Here is a 16,222-nt window from a genome sequence, read left to right as displayed (position 1 = left end):
TGCGGGGATCCCAGGGGATGGCCCACACTGGGTGTGTTCATGGGTGTGAGTACATGTGTGGGCACATGCATGCGGAGGGCAGAGGTCAACCTTGGGCACTGTCCTCCTTACTTTTCATCATCGTCGTCATCATCATCATCATCATCATCATCATTATTATTTGAGGTAAGAACTGGGTTGGAGGCCACACCCATCAACGGTAGCTCCAGAAGCTGTCTGAAGCCGCAGGCTGAGACGCCAGACAGGCCTGTGGTGGGGGAGGGCTGTCTAACCCTCCTTCTCAGGCTTGCCACTGACGCTCAGCACCCGGTCCAGGATCAGCGGCCAGGCCGAGGCCACCCACAGTGCCCCATGCTGGCCGCGGGGATCCCGTTCTTGACTGGGAGGTTGTGCGGGCCTAGGAACCTGCTCAGCATCGCTGCCGGGTCTCCAGGGTCGCCCTCTTCTCATTTAAAAGCTGTTTTTACATTTATTTTATTTCGTGTGTGTATATATACACTTGCTTACTCACGAATGAACACCTGGAGGAGGTGAGAGGTCAAGCCGGGTCATCAGGCTTGAGAGACAGAGAGAAAGCAAGCCAGAAGAACAGACAGACAGACAGGAGAACCGAAGCAGCGTCCTCTGGAAGCGCCGCCAGTGCTCCCAACCACAAAGCCAATCCTCAACACTCTTAAACGTTTATGTGTTTGTGCGTTTGTGGGCAAGCCACACATTTGGAGGTGGCCGGAAAGCCTGTGGGAGCAGTTTCTCCCTGTCACCCCGTGGCTCCTGCGGACTGACCTCGGCTTGCCACTCAGCAGCAAGCATCGTCCCGATGAGGTGTCCGCCTGCCTGAAGCCCCTTATCTGCAGGCAGTCTCCTTAGCCACAGAGCAGCTCCCCGTCCGGAGCGTCCCTCCTCGCCAGGTCTCCAGGCCTGCTGTCCTTCAGTCCCTCCTCGCCAGGTCTCCAGGCCTGCTGTCCTTCAGTCCCTCCTCGCCAGGTCTCCAGGCCTGCTGTCCTTCAGTCCCTCCTCCCCAGGGCTCCAGGCCTGCTGTCCTTCAGTCCCTCCTTCCCAGGGCTCCAGGCCTGCTGTCAGGAGCCTGCAGTCCCTCTTCCCCAGGTCTCCAGGCGGGGTGACGGATGGGGAGGGAGGGCATCAAAGGAAGCTGAACCGCTTACACACGACGGTTACAGTTGGTTTATTGACATCTCATCCCCTCGGGCCTCCCAGCCCAGGCCACCTGTTCGTAACAGATAATGACCCTGTTCATCTCATCCACAGGAGAGCTGGCCGGGTCCCAGCGCCGAGGTCGTCCTGGATCCGGGAACTCCGCTCCCGAAGGAGAGGGCGGGGGGGCAGCGAGAGAGCGGCTTTCTGCGTGAGCGACGGCCCAGGGCGACAGCACGGTTCGCCCGCCCTGCAGGCCTGGGGCGTGGACGAGGACCCTGGCCCGCAGCGCTGCCACGGCGAGGCCGGGGACCGCGGGCGCTGGGGTGGGGGAGGGCCGTGCGCTCCGGGGACCGCGGGCGCTGGGGTGGGGGAGGGCCGTGCGCTCCGGGGACCGCGGGCGCTGGGGTGGGAGGGAGGCCGTGCGCTCGGGGGACCCACGTCGCCCGCCTCAGAAGTTGTTGTCGATGTTCCAGACGTCGCCGCTGAGCGCGTTGGCCGCCCCCTGCAGCGTCCACGTGAGCAGCGCCAGCTGGCGCCGGAAGCGGCCCTCGTGGAAGCCCGCGGCCGGCCCGGGGCCGTCGGGGCCGTCGGCGCGCAGCATCCGCAGGTGGTCCAGCAGGGCCCCCAGGGTGTGGTCCCCCTGGCCCAGGAAGATGTGGCGGAACGGGGAGTCGGCCGGCGACACGTACTGGGACAGGAAGTAGAACTCCACCTGCAGGGAACAGCGATTGCAGGCGGAGGAGCCGGCGCGTCGGCGCCCCGGGCCAGGCGCAGGGCCTCAGCCAATCAGGAGCGCCCGTCCACGGCGTCACCTGTAGCCGGGCAGACCCGGGCCGGCCGCAGAGCCTCAGCCAATCAGGAGCGCCCGTCCACGGCGTCACCAGTAGCCGGGCAGACCCGGGCCGGCCCAGCCACGCGGAGCCTCCCCAGCCTGAGGTCCAGCCATCCGCCACCGAGCTGCCTCCTGCCGGGGACCGGGCTTCGAGCCACGACCCCGCGCCCACCCGGCGGACTCGGCCAGCCGTGGCCTCCCTCCGGCCCCGCCTGCCCGCTCTCCTCTGAAACAGAGACCCGCTGTGGTAGCTCCGTTCAGCCTCCGCAGACCGAGTGAGTGGACTCGCAGCTGGGCACCGCCACGCGAGACGCGCACGTGCCCTTTAAATGTCTGCTCAACAGTCCACGCGTGCCCGTGGCCAGATCTCTCACGGGACCCTGCCCTGCAGAATTAGGGGTATCTGGACATGGCTCACTCCGCATCTGCCTCTTTGTTTTTCGCAGACGGGGTTTCCCCGTGCAGCCCTGGCTGTCCTGGACTCTGCAGACCAGGCTGGCCTCGAACTCACAGAGACCCCGCGTGCCTCCTGAGAGCTGGAATTCCAGGCGCCTCCGTACCCGTAAACCAGCCATTCAGAGGCTGGGGGCGTGGGGGGGGCGTGAGGCGTTTACTTCCATCCCCGACACCCTCGTTTCTCCCTTTTCCTCTCTCTTGGACAGGCCAAGGCTAGCTACCTCAGCCTCTGAAGGGACAGGAACACAGGCGTCTCCGCACCCGGTTCTATGAAACCCAGGGCTTCGTGCGCGGCCCAAAGGCCTGTGTCCGGCGGGCCAAGCCCGGGTCCACTTTCTCCTTTCTTTCCTATTCCTTCCCCTACCCCATTTTTCTCCTCCTATTTCATGACACTGAGCACAGGCCGTGGTGTCAAAGTCCCTCATCTTCAATTTTGGCTCCATCGCTTAAGTTCACTTCTCTGCCCGCCTCACAGCGAAGCGGAAGTCCTGCTACTGAACAAACTGAAGTTGCTGGCCCTGGTCGCTCTCTCCGCGCCAGCCGCTCTCTTTAAGGATGATGCGGCCTTCTCCGCCCTCCGGCTGTGCTCCTACCGGGCTGCGCCGGTTGAAGGACAGACAGCCTTCATGCCGTCAGCTCCCCCTCCGGCAGTCTCCCCTCCACAGTCCTTTCTACACACGCTGTCTGGCCAACTCACCTCCTTGTAAGAAATTTCCCGATGCCCAGACACCCAAAATCCAAATTCCCGAGCCTGGCCTTGGGGCACACGCCTGTGAGACTAGGTACTTGGAAGGATGGAATCAAAAGTTCAAAGTCTACCTGGGCTACAAAGTGAGTTCAAGATTATTCTGAGCAGCCTTGCAGGATTTTCTTTCAAAATGTAAATGAAAGGTGGGTTGGAGGCATGGCTTAATCATAGAGCCCCTGCCTAGAGTCCCCCAGTGAGGGGCTGGGTGTGGCTCAGTGGTAGAGCCCCTGCCTAGAGTCCCCCAGTGAGGGGCTGGGGTGTGGCTCGGTGGTAGAGCCCCTGCCTAGAATCCCCCAGTGAGGGGCTGGGTGTGGATCGGTGGTAAAGCACCTGCCTAGAATCCCCCAGTGAGGGGCTGGGTGTGGCTCAGTGGTAGAGCCCCTGCCTAGAGTTCCCCAGTGAGGGGCTGGGGTGTGGCTCAGTGGTAGAGCCGCTGCCTAGAGTCCCCCAGTGAGGGGCTGGGGTGTGGCTCAGTGGTAGAGCCGCTGCCTAGAATCCCCCAGTGAGGGGCTGGGTGTGGCTCAGCTACAGAAGCTATCCCCAGCACCACACACGCGCGCACAAACCCCGCATTTCTGCAGCTATCCAAAGGCTCCCCTCAACTGGCCCCGGTTTCTGTTCGGCCCTCTAAGGGCCTCTGCTCACCCCTGCCCGGCTCCCAGTAAAGGCTAGGCGCACTTCCCTGCCCCACCCTCGCCCTGAAACGTCCTCTTTTCCCCGCGTTAGTCCATGGCTGCCTGTTCCTCGGGGCCCAAGGCACACAGTCTAAATAAAGGTGCGCGCTCTGTGTCCGCGAGAAGCCATGCAGTGAGCACTTAAGGCCTCGCAGGGTAAACGGCGGACGAGCAGGGCTCGACGGCGCAGCGCAGGTCCTGCGGCCTGGCTGCCGTCCGCGCATGCCCGGGTGCCCGCCCAGCGCCCAGGCAGGGGGCGGGGCACGGGGCGGGGCCTCACCCTCATGATGCGCACGTTGTACATGCGCATGAGGCGCTCGTCGCTCTGCTCCGAGCTGTAGATCTCCTTCCGCAGCTTCTCCGCCGCGCGGATGTAGTCCCCCCGCGCCGAGTACACCCACTGCAGGGTCAGCCCGCGGGCCTGTGGGCGAGGCGCCGTCTCAGCGCGGTGCGGGCACCGGGGGAGGGACACGGGGGGCGGCGGGGCAGCAGGCGAGGCGCGGGGGCAGCGGGCGAGGCGCGGGGGCGGCTGGGGGCAGCGGCGCGGGGCCGCGGACCTTGAGGGCCCCCGAGAACTCGTTGAGGTGGCCGAGGTGCCCGAGGACCACGTCCCCGTAGCGGCCGAAGTCGAGCGGCAGCAGGTGGTCGTGGCTCAGGCGCATGAGCAGCAGGCCCGCGAGCTGGGCCACCGCCTGGGCCAGGGCCGGCAGGCGCCCGCGCAGCAGCCGGCGCAGGTTGTCGTACGTGTCCTCCTTGGTGTTCAGGAACGGGTAGGCCCGGTCCTCCTGCGGGGACACGGGCGGGCGCTGGGACGGGGCGGGCCGCCGCGGCCTGGCGCCCCGGGCCCGGGCTGGGGGCTCACCTCCGTGAAGGAGAACTCCACCGCCGGGACCCCCGCGAAGGCCGTGAAGGAGTAGGCACTGCTGTCCATGGGCAGGGTTCGAATCCTGGGGCGGGCAGATCGGAGGCCTGTGGGGGATCCGTCTCCCCTCCGCGGCCACCCCCAGGCCTCATTCTCAACTTACACCTCCGCGTCCCAGCTGGCATTGGTGAACATCACCTGCTCGTAGAGCGTCTGCCCGCTGTGGTTAGGGGAGTCCACCTGCGGCAGGACGGGGGCAGGGGTCAGGCGGGGTCAGGCGCTGCCCCCGGGCCGCCCGGCTCTCCCCCCTGCTCCCCTCTTGCCTGCTTCAGGATATTCTCGATGAGGCTGATGAGCAGGGGGCTGGTCTTGGCCTGGAATTTGCCATCTCCTGAAGAGGAGGGAGGGAGGGAAGGAGGGAGGAATGCCAGGCTGAGGGATCGAGTCCCGCCGCAGGGGGACGGGGGGGGGGGGGGGGCGCCGCCAGCTCACCCAGCACGGAGTGGTCCAGGCTCACGTACACTACGGCTTTGAGGTGCAGCACGCTGAGGTAGCCCTGCCGGGGGAAGAGCATGGAGAAGAAGCCCCCCCCCCCGAGCCCCCCACAGGCCCCAGAGCCCCGGTTCACCTCCAGCCACTCCATGGAGCCCACGCTGCCAAAGTCACCTCCGTCCCAGCTGACGAACAAAAGGCTCCTTCGAGGCCTGAACCCTGCGGTGCCCGGGATGACACGGTCACCCCACCCTTCCTCTCCTGAGCCCCTCAGGGGAAGTGGGGGGTCAGAGGGCAACCTGCGGGAGTCTGCCTCGGCCCCCAACAGCTCAGGTTCTCCAGCCTGCCCTCCCACCGCCCTTAGTTAAGGCAGGGTCACACGTAGCCCAGGCTGGCCCCAAACTCCCTTATGTGGCAAAAGATGACCCGAAGCTGGCTGTGAGGTGCACGCCTTCCATCCCAGCACTGGGGAGGCAGAGGCCGGCGCTTCTCTGAGTTCGAGGCCAGCCTGCTCTACAGAGTGAGTTACAGAACAGCCAGGGCTACACAGAGAAACCCTGTCTGAAAACAACAAAAAAGATGATCTGGGGCTGGAGAGATGGCTCAGCAGTTAAGAGCACCTCTTGTCTGCTCTTCCAGAGGTTCTGAGTTCAATTCCCAGCAACCACATGGTAGAACACCCATATATACATGATAAATAAATAAATTAAAAAAAAAAAAAAGATGGTCTCCATCTGCCTCCCCCTCTGGTGCTCTGGTGCCGGGCTAGCGTGGCGCGGGCTGCCGTGTCTGGGTAGTGGAGGTCTAAGCATATACGTGGCTCTTCCGCGGCATCTCTCGAGAGTGCCATTTGCTCTGTTGCTCAGTCTCCTCCGCGCCCTCCCCAGCTCGGGGCGGCACCTCCTCTCTGCAGTGCTGGGCCTTGAACAAGGCTCCCAGCTCGGTGTCTTACGCTGAGCTGTGGCCCCACCGCCTTGTTAAAACCTTTCCGTTAATATTTTCAATTGTTTTGTTTTGAAACGGTCTTGCTACGTAGCTCTGACTGTGGGAGCCGGGCTGGCTATGGAAGTTACAGCGATCCTCCTGCCTCTACTGCCTGGGTGCTGGGATTACAGGTGTGGCCCACCATGCCTGGCCAGGCTTGGGGTCTCCCCGTGAAGTCAGAGGTCATCCTGCTCTCCCTTCTAGAGTGCTAAGATCACATCTGTGCACCACCAAGCTTGCTTGCTTGCTTTCTCTCTCTTTATCTTGTTCTCTTTCTTTCTTGAGACAGGGTCTCTCTGTGTAGCCTTGGCTGTCCTGGAACTCACAGAGCTCCATCTGCCTCTGCCTGCAGAGTACTGGGATAAAGAGCACATGAGGGCGTTTTGTTTTGTTTTGTGAGACAGATACTCATGTAGCCCAGGCTGGCCTAGAACTCATTATGTATTTAAGAATGACTTTGAAATCTTGACCATTCTGCCTCAGTCTCCCCAGGGCTGCCTTACAGACATACCTGGCCAACACATGAAAAACTTAAAGGTAGTTTTGCACGGATGTGTGCACTCACGCGGGGCCTACGTGTGGACACGGGGGGCCTCTTGGGGGCGCTAGTTCTCCCTACCACGCGGCTGCTGAGGCTCCAGCCGGGCCTTCGGGTGCAGGCGTCCTCACACGGAGGCGCCTCTTCGGCCCCAGGCTGACACGTGGATGAGGAAATGCTGTATTGGTGAAGTTACTGGCCAGAGCCACACTCCGGAGGCTGCGCTCTCGGGCGCAGATCCAAGTGCGTCTGCAGTTTGTGCTGCCAGCCACCTTTGACCGAGCCCCAGCCCGGACGCGGCCGAGCGGGCCTTACCGTTGCTGACCATGGAGGAAAAGGCCTGGACCAGCTCCAGCAGGATCGCCGTGCCCACGGCGGACTTGGCGGCTCCCGGGCCCCACGCGTCCCGCTGCGCGCCGATGACAACATAGTGATCTGCGGAGATACGGAGAGCCCACGTCTTCAACCAACAAGATGTGAGGCCGTGCGATCCCAGGGGCCCTCCTCAACCTCCCAGCCGCTTCCCAGACGGCCGCCATCAGCCATAATCCCTGCTGCCAAAAGACCCAGCCCACACGCCTGAGCCAGGAATACACACACACACACACACACTTCCCGTGGGTCTGGAGACAGGATCTCGGGTAACCGAGCCCGGCCTAAAACTTGTGACTGTCCCGCCTCCGCTTCCTCTCTAGCGCCGGGGCCGCCTGCACGGACCGCCGGTGCAGCTCCTGGCGCCAGCCCGACTCTCCCGTGCCAAACCAGCAAGCTCGCCGCTGGGGACAGTCCACTTGCTCGAGGGTTTTTTGTTTGTTTTGCTTTGTGTTCCACACTGGCCTTGAACTTCTGATCTCCTGCCTCTAGCTGTGTGCCGCCACCCCTGGCTCCTTCCTCTGCTTCATGATAGGGTCCCCAGGCCCAGGCCATGTAGCCTAGGCTAGCCTTGGACTTTTTTTTGAGGCAGGGTTTCTCTGTGTAGCCCTGGCTGTCCTGGACTCACTCTGTAGACCAGGCTGGTCTCCAGCTCACAGAGATCCGCCTGCCTCTGCCTTCCCGGTTGCTGGGATTACGGGCTGTGCCACCCTGGCCGCCTAGCCCTGCATGTATAATCCTCCTGCTCCCCTTCAGCGCTCTTGTGCCCCTGCTCTGACCTCCAGCAGCCTCTTGTCAGGCTTCCCGGCTCCGCCCACCTTCGGAGTCTGCGACCTTGGATCCATCTGTCCAGTCTGGCCTTTGTCTGATGCTTGAGTCTCTGGTATAACACCCCCCACATATGTGCGTGTGCGACACACAGGGAGCTCACTGCTGAGCCATACTGCCCATTGGGGGGTTCCTCACTGTCCGCTGTCCCTCATCCCCTCCTCACTCCCGGGCACCGCTCCTGCCCTTCTCCGGGGCCTCCTGCACTGGTCCTGGCGGTCAGGGCTGGCGCGGGCCTCCGGAGGGGGGGGACAGGCCCACCTGGCTCCTCGAAGCCCTCAATGCAGGCGAAGATGTTGCTGATGGGCGTGGACGCCCTGCGGTTGCTGACCACGAGGCGCAGCGCTGGCCCGGGGCCCAGCCGGTAAGGAGAGCCCGAGAGGCGGCCTTGCCATTCCCGGGGAGCCTCGGGGCCCTCGAGCTTCCTGGGGGGAGACGGAGCAGAGAGTCCCGGAGTGGGTCTGCGGCCTAGGGTGCCAGGCCGCTCAGGGCCCTCCTCCTCTCTGGCTCACGCTCTGTACCCTGCTCACTAGGACAGCGCGGCGGGGGCCTGCCTCGGTCAGCGGTGTAAACTGTGGGCCCAGCACTGGGGAGGCAGGGGCAGGCGGACCGCCAGCCTGAGCTGCAGAGCAAGTCCAGGACAGGGCTACACAGAGAAACCCAGTCTTCAAAACAAAACAAAAGGCTCTGTCCTGTGTAAGGTCCTAGCATCTGTGGCTGTACCAGAGGAAGGGACCAGTAAAAGGTGTGCCTACCTGAAAGGTCACCTCTTTTGCGTGTGTACACGTGTACAAGCGTGTGGAAATGTGTGTGCAAGTGTGTGTAGAGGCCAGGGGTCAACCTTGCATCTTGCTCTCGGGTGCAAACCACTTCTTAAAAAGTTTACGTTTTGCTATTTTCTGTGTCTGAGTGTGCGCGTGTGCCACCGTGCGCGTGTGGAGGCCAGAGGCCCGCTTGGGGAGTCTGACCTTGCTGAGTGTGAGGCTCGGGACCGTCTTCAGCTTGCGGCCGTGGCCTCTACCCACTGAGGCATCTGGCTAGGACACCAGTTTTTGGTTTTGTTTTGAGACAGGGTTTCTCTGTGTAGTCCTGGCTGTCCTGGAACTTGCTCTCTGTATAGACCAGGTTGGCCTCACACTCAGAGATCCGCCTGCCTCTGCCTCCCTGAGTGCCGGGGTTAAAGGTCGGGCATTTTTTTTGTTTGTTTTCAACATGGCTTCACTCTAACCCTGACAAGAGCAAGTCCCTGACAAGAGCAAGTCCCTGACAGAGCTAACTCTCGGCGCTCAGGTCCCCGTCACCTAAGGAAGCCCAGAGCTAGCCTCAGCCCCCACCCTCTGTCCTGTCCCCCCCGCCCTGCTACCGGAGCAAGCGGCCAGCGATGTCCGCGCTGATGGGCTGGGCGGGGATGCTGGGAAGGCCTGACGATTCTACTGGAGGAAACTGGGTCTGATTGAAGGAAGGGAAGCCAGGCGTGTAAGGGTCTCCAGTCCCCAGGTGCACCTAGGAAGGAGGGGTGCCCACTCTGAGACCGTGGCCTGCTTGTGCGTCCCGGGCCCCAGGAAGGTGAGCTCCGGCTCCCCAAGACTCACGTGTCCGTACACAGCCTGGTGGCTGGACAGGCCTGGCTTGTGAGGGTCCTGGGAGAAGTCTGCTGGGTCAGGGTAGATCAGCACTCCTCGGGCCCCGAAGTCCTGCGCAACGGCTACCTGGGGAGGCCAGAGAGGCCAGCAAAGGTCAAACGACCCCTCACCTGCAGCTGCGGTCCCCAAGGGACCATGTGTGGCTAGCACACCTCCCCCGGTGCCTCTGCAGCATTTAAAAACCCCTGCTTGGGCCTGGAGGGATGGCTCAGAGGTTAAGAGCACTGACTGTTCTCCCGAAGGTCCGGAGTTCAATTCCCAGCACCAACATGGTGGCTCACAGCCACCTATAGTGCGATCTGGCGCCCTCTTTTGGCCTGCAGGCAGAATACTATATAAGTAAATAAATAATAAAGCCTTCCTTACTCGTGTGTCGCCCGCTTTCGGGGTTGGTTCTCACCTCGTGGCCCCAGAGCTTGAATTCAGGCTTGCTAGTAAGAGCCTGGTCCCTGAGCTGTCCCCCGAGCTGTCCCCGAGCTGTCCCCCAAGCTGTCTCCCCATGTGGTTTTTAAGATGGAATCTCACGCATTCCCGGCGGGGTCTAAATTCTTTATGTGGTGGAAAACGACTTTAACCCCCATCCCCCTGCCTCTTCCCCTGGGAGCACTGAAATACAGACCTTTCTTGTGTGTGTGTGTGTGTGTGTGTGTGTGTGTGTGTGTGTGCGCGCGGCCCTGGCCGTCCTGGCACTGGCTCTCTAGACCATGGCAACGTTTTCTGCTCTCGGGTGACCACCTCCTGGGTCCCTCCCACAGAGCCGCGCCGGTTCCCCGGGGCGCACGCCCCCCCCCCCCGCCCTCACCTTCTGGGCGAAGCTGGTCTCCCCAACTCTCACTAGCAGGAGGCTGCCGGCCGGCTCCACGCCCTTGCTCTTCAGGCCCTGCAAGTCCTCGGGCCGCCCGTAGTGGGCGTACAGCAGCCTGCCCTGGGGACGGGGTCTGTGAGGCGCGCGGCGGGGCCCGCGCCGCGGGGACGGGCTCCCCGAACCTCACCGTGGCGCTGCCCGTGGCGCTGTAGGGACAGTAGACCTCCGGGTCCTCCAGCGGCAGCTGCTCCTGCGCGCTCCCCGCCGCGTCCGCCCAGTGCAGGGTGTTGGGGTGGGCCCTGGGGGCGGGCGGGCAGCGTGAGCACGCGGGCTGCGCGACCCCGCGACCCCTCCCCGCGTCCCCGACTCACGGGTCCGGAAACTGAAGGCCCACGTAGTGCGTGTCGGTCCACACGTGGTCCAGCTTCTGGCGCGAGAGCGTGCTGAGGATGTCTTGGACCAGGGTGGCCATCCTGGCCGAGCCGGCCACGCGCTCCCGGAGGCTGGTCAGCCTGAGCACAGGGACAGCACGCTGGAGGGGGCCCTAGGTGTGCCCTACCCAGCCTCCGAAAGGCGAGGGGTAAACGCAGGCCCGGAATGGCGTCTATCTGTCCCAGGCCAGCCTCGAACTCGGGTGAAACCGCTTGGGAGGAGGCGGGGAGGGCCTGCCTGGGCCTCACCCTGCGCCGGCTCCCACTGTCGTCGCCTAAAGTGACCTGCCCGCCCCCCCACCACCTGCTGCCTCGCGTGGGCTGTCACCTTTGCGTTTGTCACAGCAGCCTGGCCTTGGCAAACCTGGCCATTCCCGGTGTACATATCTGCATGCCGTGGCGGGGTTCCTCACCTCCAGCCTGGGCTCCTGGTTCTCCAACTCCCTTTCCAGCCTCCCTCCTTCCCCTCCTCCCTTCCTCCCTCTTTCCCTCCCTCCCTTCTTCCCTCCTTCCCTCCCTCCCACCTGAGGGAGTCTGGGCAATGCTTGTACCCCTGAGCTACAGGCAGTCACCTCAAAGCCCCTTACACTTTGTTGTTGCTGTGTCTTCTAGTCAAGGCTATGCTGAATTGCCAAGGCTAGCCACAGGCACAGAACCTCCTCTGTTTTAGCTTCCCAAATAACTAGGATTACCAGCCTCTGCCACCAGGCCCAGCCAAAGCAGTCAATCCCACAGAGCCAGAGACCAGAAGATTGATCAGCACATCCTGCAGTGTCCTGAACCCCATCCGCTTTCTTTCTTCAAGCCTGCCTTCCTTCCTTTCCTCCTTCCTTCCTTTCCTCCTTCCTTCCTTCCCTCCTTCCTTCCTTCCTTCCTTCCTTCCCTCCTTCCTTCCCTCCTTCCTTCCTTCCAACCCTCCCTCCCTCGTTCCTTCCTTTCTTCCTTCCTTCCCTCCTTCCTTCCTTCCTTCCAACCCTCCCTCCCTCCTTCCTTCCTTCCCTCCCTCCTTCCTTCCTTCCAACCCTCCCTCCCTCCTTCCTTCCTTCCCTCCCTCCCTCCTTCCTTCCTTCCTTCCTTCCCTCCTACCCTCCCTCCCTCGTTCCTTCCTTCCCTCCTTCCCTCCTTCCTTCCTTCCTTCCTTCCTTCCCTCCTTCCTTCCTTCCTTCCTTCCCTCCTTCCTTCCCTCCTTCCCTCCTTCCTTCCTTCCTTCCTTCCCTCCTTCCTTCCTTCCCTCCTTCCTTCCTTCCTTCCTTCCTTCCTTCCCTCCTTCCTTCCTTCCTTCCTTCCCTCCTTCCTTCCCTCCTTCCTTCCTTCCCTCCTTCCTTCCTTCCTTCCTTCCTTCCCTCCTTCCTTCCTTCCTTCCTTCCCTCCTTCCTTCCCTCCTTCCCTCCTTCCTTCCTTCCCTCCTTCCCTCCTTCCTTCCTTCCCTCCTTCCTTCCTTCCTTCCTTCCTTCCTTCCCTCCTTCCTTCCCTCCTTCCTTCCTTCCTTCCTTCCCTCCTTCCTTCCCTCCTTCCCTCCTTCCTTCCTTCCTTCCTTCCCTCCTTCCTTCCTTCCCTCCTTCCTTCCTTCCCTCCTTCCTTCCTTCCTTCCTTCCTTCCCTCCTTCCTTCCCTCCTTCCTTCCTTCCTTCCTTCCCTCCTTCCTTCCCTCCTTCCCTCCCTCCTTCCCTCCTTCCTTCCTTCCTTCCTTCCTTCCCTCCTTCCTTCCCTCCTTCCTTCCTTCCTTCCTTCCCTCCTTCCCTCCCTCCTTCCCTCCTTCCCTCCTTCCCTCCTTCCTTCCCTCCTTCCTTCCCTCCTTCCCTCCCTCCTTCCCTCCTTCCCTCCTTCCTTCCTTCCTTCCTTCCTTCCTTCCCTCCTTCCTTCCCTCCTTCCTTCCTTCCTTCCTTCCCTCCTTCCTTCCCTCCTTCCCTCCCTCCTTCCCTCCTTCCCTCCTTCCTTCCTTCCTTCCCTCCTTCCTTCCTTCCTTCCCTCCCTCCTTCCTTCCTTCCCTCCTTCCTTCCCTCCTTCCCTCCTTCCCTCCCTCCTTCCTTCCCTCCCTCCTTCCTTCCTTCCCTCCTTCCTTCCCTCCTTCCCTCCTTCCCTCCCTCCTTCCTTCCCTCCTTCCTTCCTTCCTTCACTCCTTCCTTCCTTCCCTCCTTCCTTCCTTCCTTCCCTCCTTCCTTCCTTCCTTCCCTCCTTCCCTCCTTCCCTCCCTCCTTCCTTCCTTGCAGTGTGACTGTGTATATCTGTGTGTGTGTGTGTAGTCTGGTCCATATGTTCACACACACCAAACATGGCACGTTTGGGGCCTTCATCCTCACTGTACTTGGCGGTCTGTCTGTCTTTCTTGGCTCCCATTTCCAGAGCTTTCAGTCTTTTTTATTCCTTCCTATGTTGTAGAGGGTGTGAAATTAGGAGAATTCAGCAGCAGGTAGCTCTACCCATTTCCTGGCTTTCATAAGACTTTGGGGGTGTGTGGGGCATGACACAGTCTTATTTGTCCTTGAAGACATTATGCAGGGAAGGATGGCCCTGAACTCCCGACCCTCCTGTTCCTGCACCACACTAAGTTTATAGCGTGGGAACCATGCTGGGTTGAGTTCCCTGTCACCCAGCTGTCTCCCGGCCTCAGACCGGAGGCCTTTGAGCAGGGTAAAGCCATCTTCTCTGAGCAAGCTCCCAGCAGTGTCAAAAGCTACACCGCAGTCACGCTCGACAAAGAAGCCCAAGTCTCCAAATCACTAAACAAGCATTAAAGACGTATTAGCTCAGTTGGCTCTTGAGTGCAGAGAAGGAGGAGGAAAACCCAGTACACAGAATCCCAGCACTTAGGAGGCTGAAGCAGGAGGACCTCAAGTCTGGGGCCAGCCCGGGCTACGTGTCAGAAAGGCTAACCCTAAAGCAAATCAATTCAAACAGACGGGGTCTGCCGGCTAACGCAGGGCCCCAGGCGCAGCCCCCAGAACTGAAAACAAATTTCTTTTAGAAGGCCGGTGAGATGGCTCAGCAGGCAAATGGTGCTGTGGTCAAGCCCGAGGGCCTGGGTTCAATCCCTGCGATCCTCTGACCGTCACAGGTCACAGCACCACACTCCCTAAATAATGCGAAATAACCGCCAAGAAGGAAAGAAAGGAACCGAGGAGGGAAAAAGCAATGTGGTTGCCTCAGTGCCTGCCGGGAAACTATTTCAAACACGTTTTTTCACCCGTTCCTCATTACCTTTTCACTACATAAAACAAAACATAAGTGCCGTTTACTCTTACAAATTACTTCTGTTTTGAGATGGGGCTGTGCGCCCAGGCTAGCCTCCAATTGACTATTTGTCAAAGATGACGACGCTGCTCTGGCACCTGCCTCCTGAGCCTGGGTTCGAGGCATGCCGCCAGGCCTGGGCCCTCTGCTTCTGTCCACCCAGCCGCCCATCTGAACAAGCCCCCCTCCACGTCCCAGGTCCTCGGAGGAAGCTGGCACCAGGCCGGACGGCAGCCGTCCTACCTGATGGTGTCCTCCAGGCGCGCCTCCCCGAGGAACCGAAGAAACATGGCCTGGAGATCGCTCCAGTAGAGCGCGCCCTGGCGCGAGTCGAGGCCCAGCTCAGCGTCCTCGCTGACCACCACCACGGAGTCCCCGCACGCCTGGCAGGACCCTCGGAAGGCCACGTAGCCCAGGAGGAAGGCTGGCGGTGGTCAGATGGGGTTCTTTTGAGCGCTCCTCGGCTGACCCCAGAAGTCCCGCAGCCCCGGGGCGGGGGGAGACTCACCCCCCGTGAAGATCAGCAGCGAGGTCAGGACCACGTAGGGCGCCGACCTGCGCCCCGCGGTGGCCCAGGGGATGGGAGCTGACCTCCCCAGACCGGAGCCCAAGGCCTCAGGGCCTTTGAGTTCCATGGGGCAGGACAGGGCGGGCAGCTCGGCCACTTCCTCCTCTTCCTCCGCCTCCAGGGGCCCCAGATGAGGACCCTCCACGCGTCTGTAGATGGTCTGAGAGGGTCCTGGGGGCCAGCGTTGCTGTGTGGGGCGGGGAGGGGGGCGTGGGGTTAGGGAAGGGGGCGCGGGCTGGCGGAGGGTTAGCTAAGCGCGCTGTCAGTGACCTGGGCAGGGTGGGCGCTCCAGGAGGGAGGCTGGAGGGGGGGGGCCTGAGGGACGGGCGCCTAGCCGCGGACCCCCCGGGCGCGCCCCGCCGCTCTTACCGCGCTCTGCAGCACTCCCCGCAGCCGCTCCATGCTGGGCCCTTCTCACCCTGCAAGCCCCCCCAGGGATGAACCGTTTGTGGGAGCGCCAGAGGGCCCCTTATCAGCTCTGGCAGGCAGCCTGAGCCCAGGCCGGCCCTCACCCCTCAGAAGGGAGGGGGCGCAGTCTGGCCTCCCTCCAGCCGTCCAGGCGTCCCCCTGGCTCCCGCCAGCCGCCGGCTGCCAATCCTTCTGCGAACCCCACTGCTGCCGCTGACCGCGAAATGATCAATTTTGTTTTAACCTCAGGGCAGACTTTGACCACCTTGGTTCCCGGCACGGGCGGGGGAGGGGCTGGATGAAGGGAGGGTGGACGTGGGGAGCGCGCCTTTTCCCCATTCCACCCTCCCGGCGTCCTTGGGGAAAGTCCCAGCCCCTCCCTCCCCCCAGCTGGTTTTCAGGGTTCCCAGCAGACAGCTTTCAAATGACCCCTCGCTGCTCCTCCCGCCCGGCCCTGCCTCACACAGGCTCCACACCCCTGGCATCTTAGTGGCGGGACTCGGTGGCTTAGGCTGAGCAGTGGGCTGTCTGTCTGTCTGTCTGGAATCTGTCTGGGAGGAAGGGCTGTGGGTGAGGTAACGGGTCCGAAGAATCCGTTGAGTGTGGGCCCTGGGGTCGGGCGTCGTCCTCACCCTTAGGGGAGGCAGAAAGAGCCCGGCCAAGCCCCGTCCTCCCCAGCACCCCCCGGGTCCCTGAGGACCTCACTGGGCGTTTCTCCTCGGGGGTCTCCGGCCCTCTAAGAACTTGATGGAGAGCCACAGCCTCAGTTTACCTTCGGTTCCCGCCTAGCGGCGCAGGGGATACCAGGACCTGCGGCGCTGAGCGGGGACTCAGGGTCCCCCTCACCCTCCCTCCGGGGCCCCTCGGAAGCTGCGGGCGCTACCAGGTCTAGAAGGGTCTGAGAGGTGGGGGCTCGCCGGGCCCTGCCTCGCGCCGCAGCCGAGTCCCGGCGGGAAGACGCAGCGGCCGAGCTTAGCAGCAGGTGCCTGATGGCCTCGGACCGGCTGCCCGGACCCGAAGCCCGGCCGAGGCCACACCCACCACAGCCCGCCCCACCGCCACGGCCCCGCCCCACCCCACCGCCACGGCCCCGCCCACCACCGTAGCCCCGCCCCCGCAGTCCTTCCCAGGAGCAGCCCTGAGCGCCGCAGCGTGGCTCATCAGAGTCCTCCCGGCCTGTCCCTTCCAGTCCCGAC

The 16,222-nt window shown here is 62.5% G+C and overlaps 1 protein-coding gene across 5 annotated transcripts; it reads right to left on the bottom strand.

Annotated features, from left to right (window-relative positions):
* Positions 1 to 1,159: 1,159 nt before the first annotated feature.
* Positions 1,160 to 16,053, bottom strand: Tfr2 (transferrin receptor 2). Of its 5 annotated transcripts, none has more exons than XM_021650688.2 (19): positions 15,910 to 16,053; positions 14,988 to 15,037; positions 14,559 to 14,805; positions 14,294 to 14,474; positions 10,761 to 10,901; positions 10,577 to 10,688; positions 10,387 to 10,509; positions 9,534 to 9,650; positions 9,305 to 9,444; positions 8,203 to 8,366; positions 7,057 to 7,176; positions 5,356 to 5,438; positions 5,220 to 5,283; positions 5,051 to 5,118; positions 4,891 to 4,967; positions 4,728 to 4,812; positions 4,423 to 4,650; positions 4,146 to 4,286; positions 1,160 to 1,867 (listed from the first exon to the last, which is right to left on the bottom strand). In XM_021650688.2, exons 2-19 carry the CDS (start codon positions 15,018 to 15,020, stop codon positions 1,604 to 1,606), a joined length of 2,388 nt encoding a protein of 795 aa, XP_021506363.1. In that variant the 5' UTR covers positions 15,021 to 15,037; positions 15,910 to 16,053; the 3' UTR covers positions 1,160 to 1,603. The 5 variants fall into 5 exon arrangements, with proteins under 5 accessions (XP_021506363.1, XP_021506360.1, XP_021506362.1 ...); XM_021650685.2 differs by having other exon boundaries at positions 15,799 to 16,032; XM_021650687.2 differs by lacking the exon at positions 15,910 to 16,053 and adding an exon at positions 15,131 to 15,417.
* Between the last annotated feature and the right edge of the window lie 169 nt (positions 16,054 to 16,222).

Source organism: Meriones unguiculatus, chromosome 15 (assembly GCF_030254825.1).
Source record: "Meriones unguiculatus strain TT.TT164.6M chromosome 15, Bangor_MerUng_6.1, whole genome shotgun sequence".
NCBI lineage: Eukaryota > Metazoa > Chordata > Mammalia > Rodentia > Muridae > Meriones > Meriones unguiculatus.
Note: the sequence above shows the minus strand (reverse complement) of the source record. Positions and strands in the feature narration are given on the sequence as shown.

What these genes read in the sequence shown, in the direction of transcription:
- Tfr2 (XM_021650688.2), bottom strand. Translation starts at nt 15,020, where the DNA reads ATGGAGCGGCTGCGGGGAGTGCTGCAGAGCGCG. An exon ending in GGGGAGTGCTGCAGAGCGCG is followed by an intron (nt 14,806 to 14,987) that starts GTAAGAGCGGCG and finishes CGCCCCACACAG; the next exon opens with CAACGCTGGCCCCCAGGACC. An exon ending in TGGAGTTCTCCTTCACGGAG is followed by an intron (nt 4,651 to 4,727) that starts GTGAGCCCCCAG and finishes GTGTCCCCGCAG; the next exon opens with GAGGACCGGGCCTACCCGTT.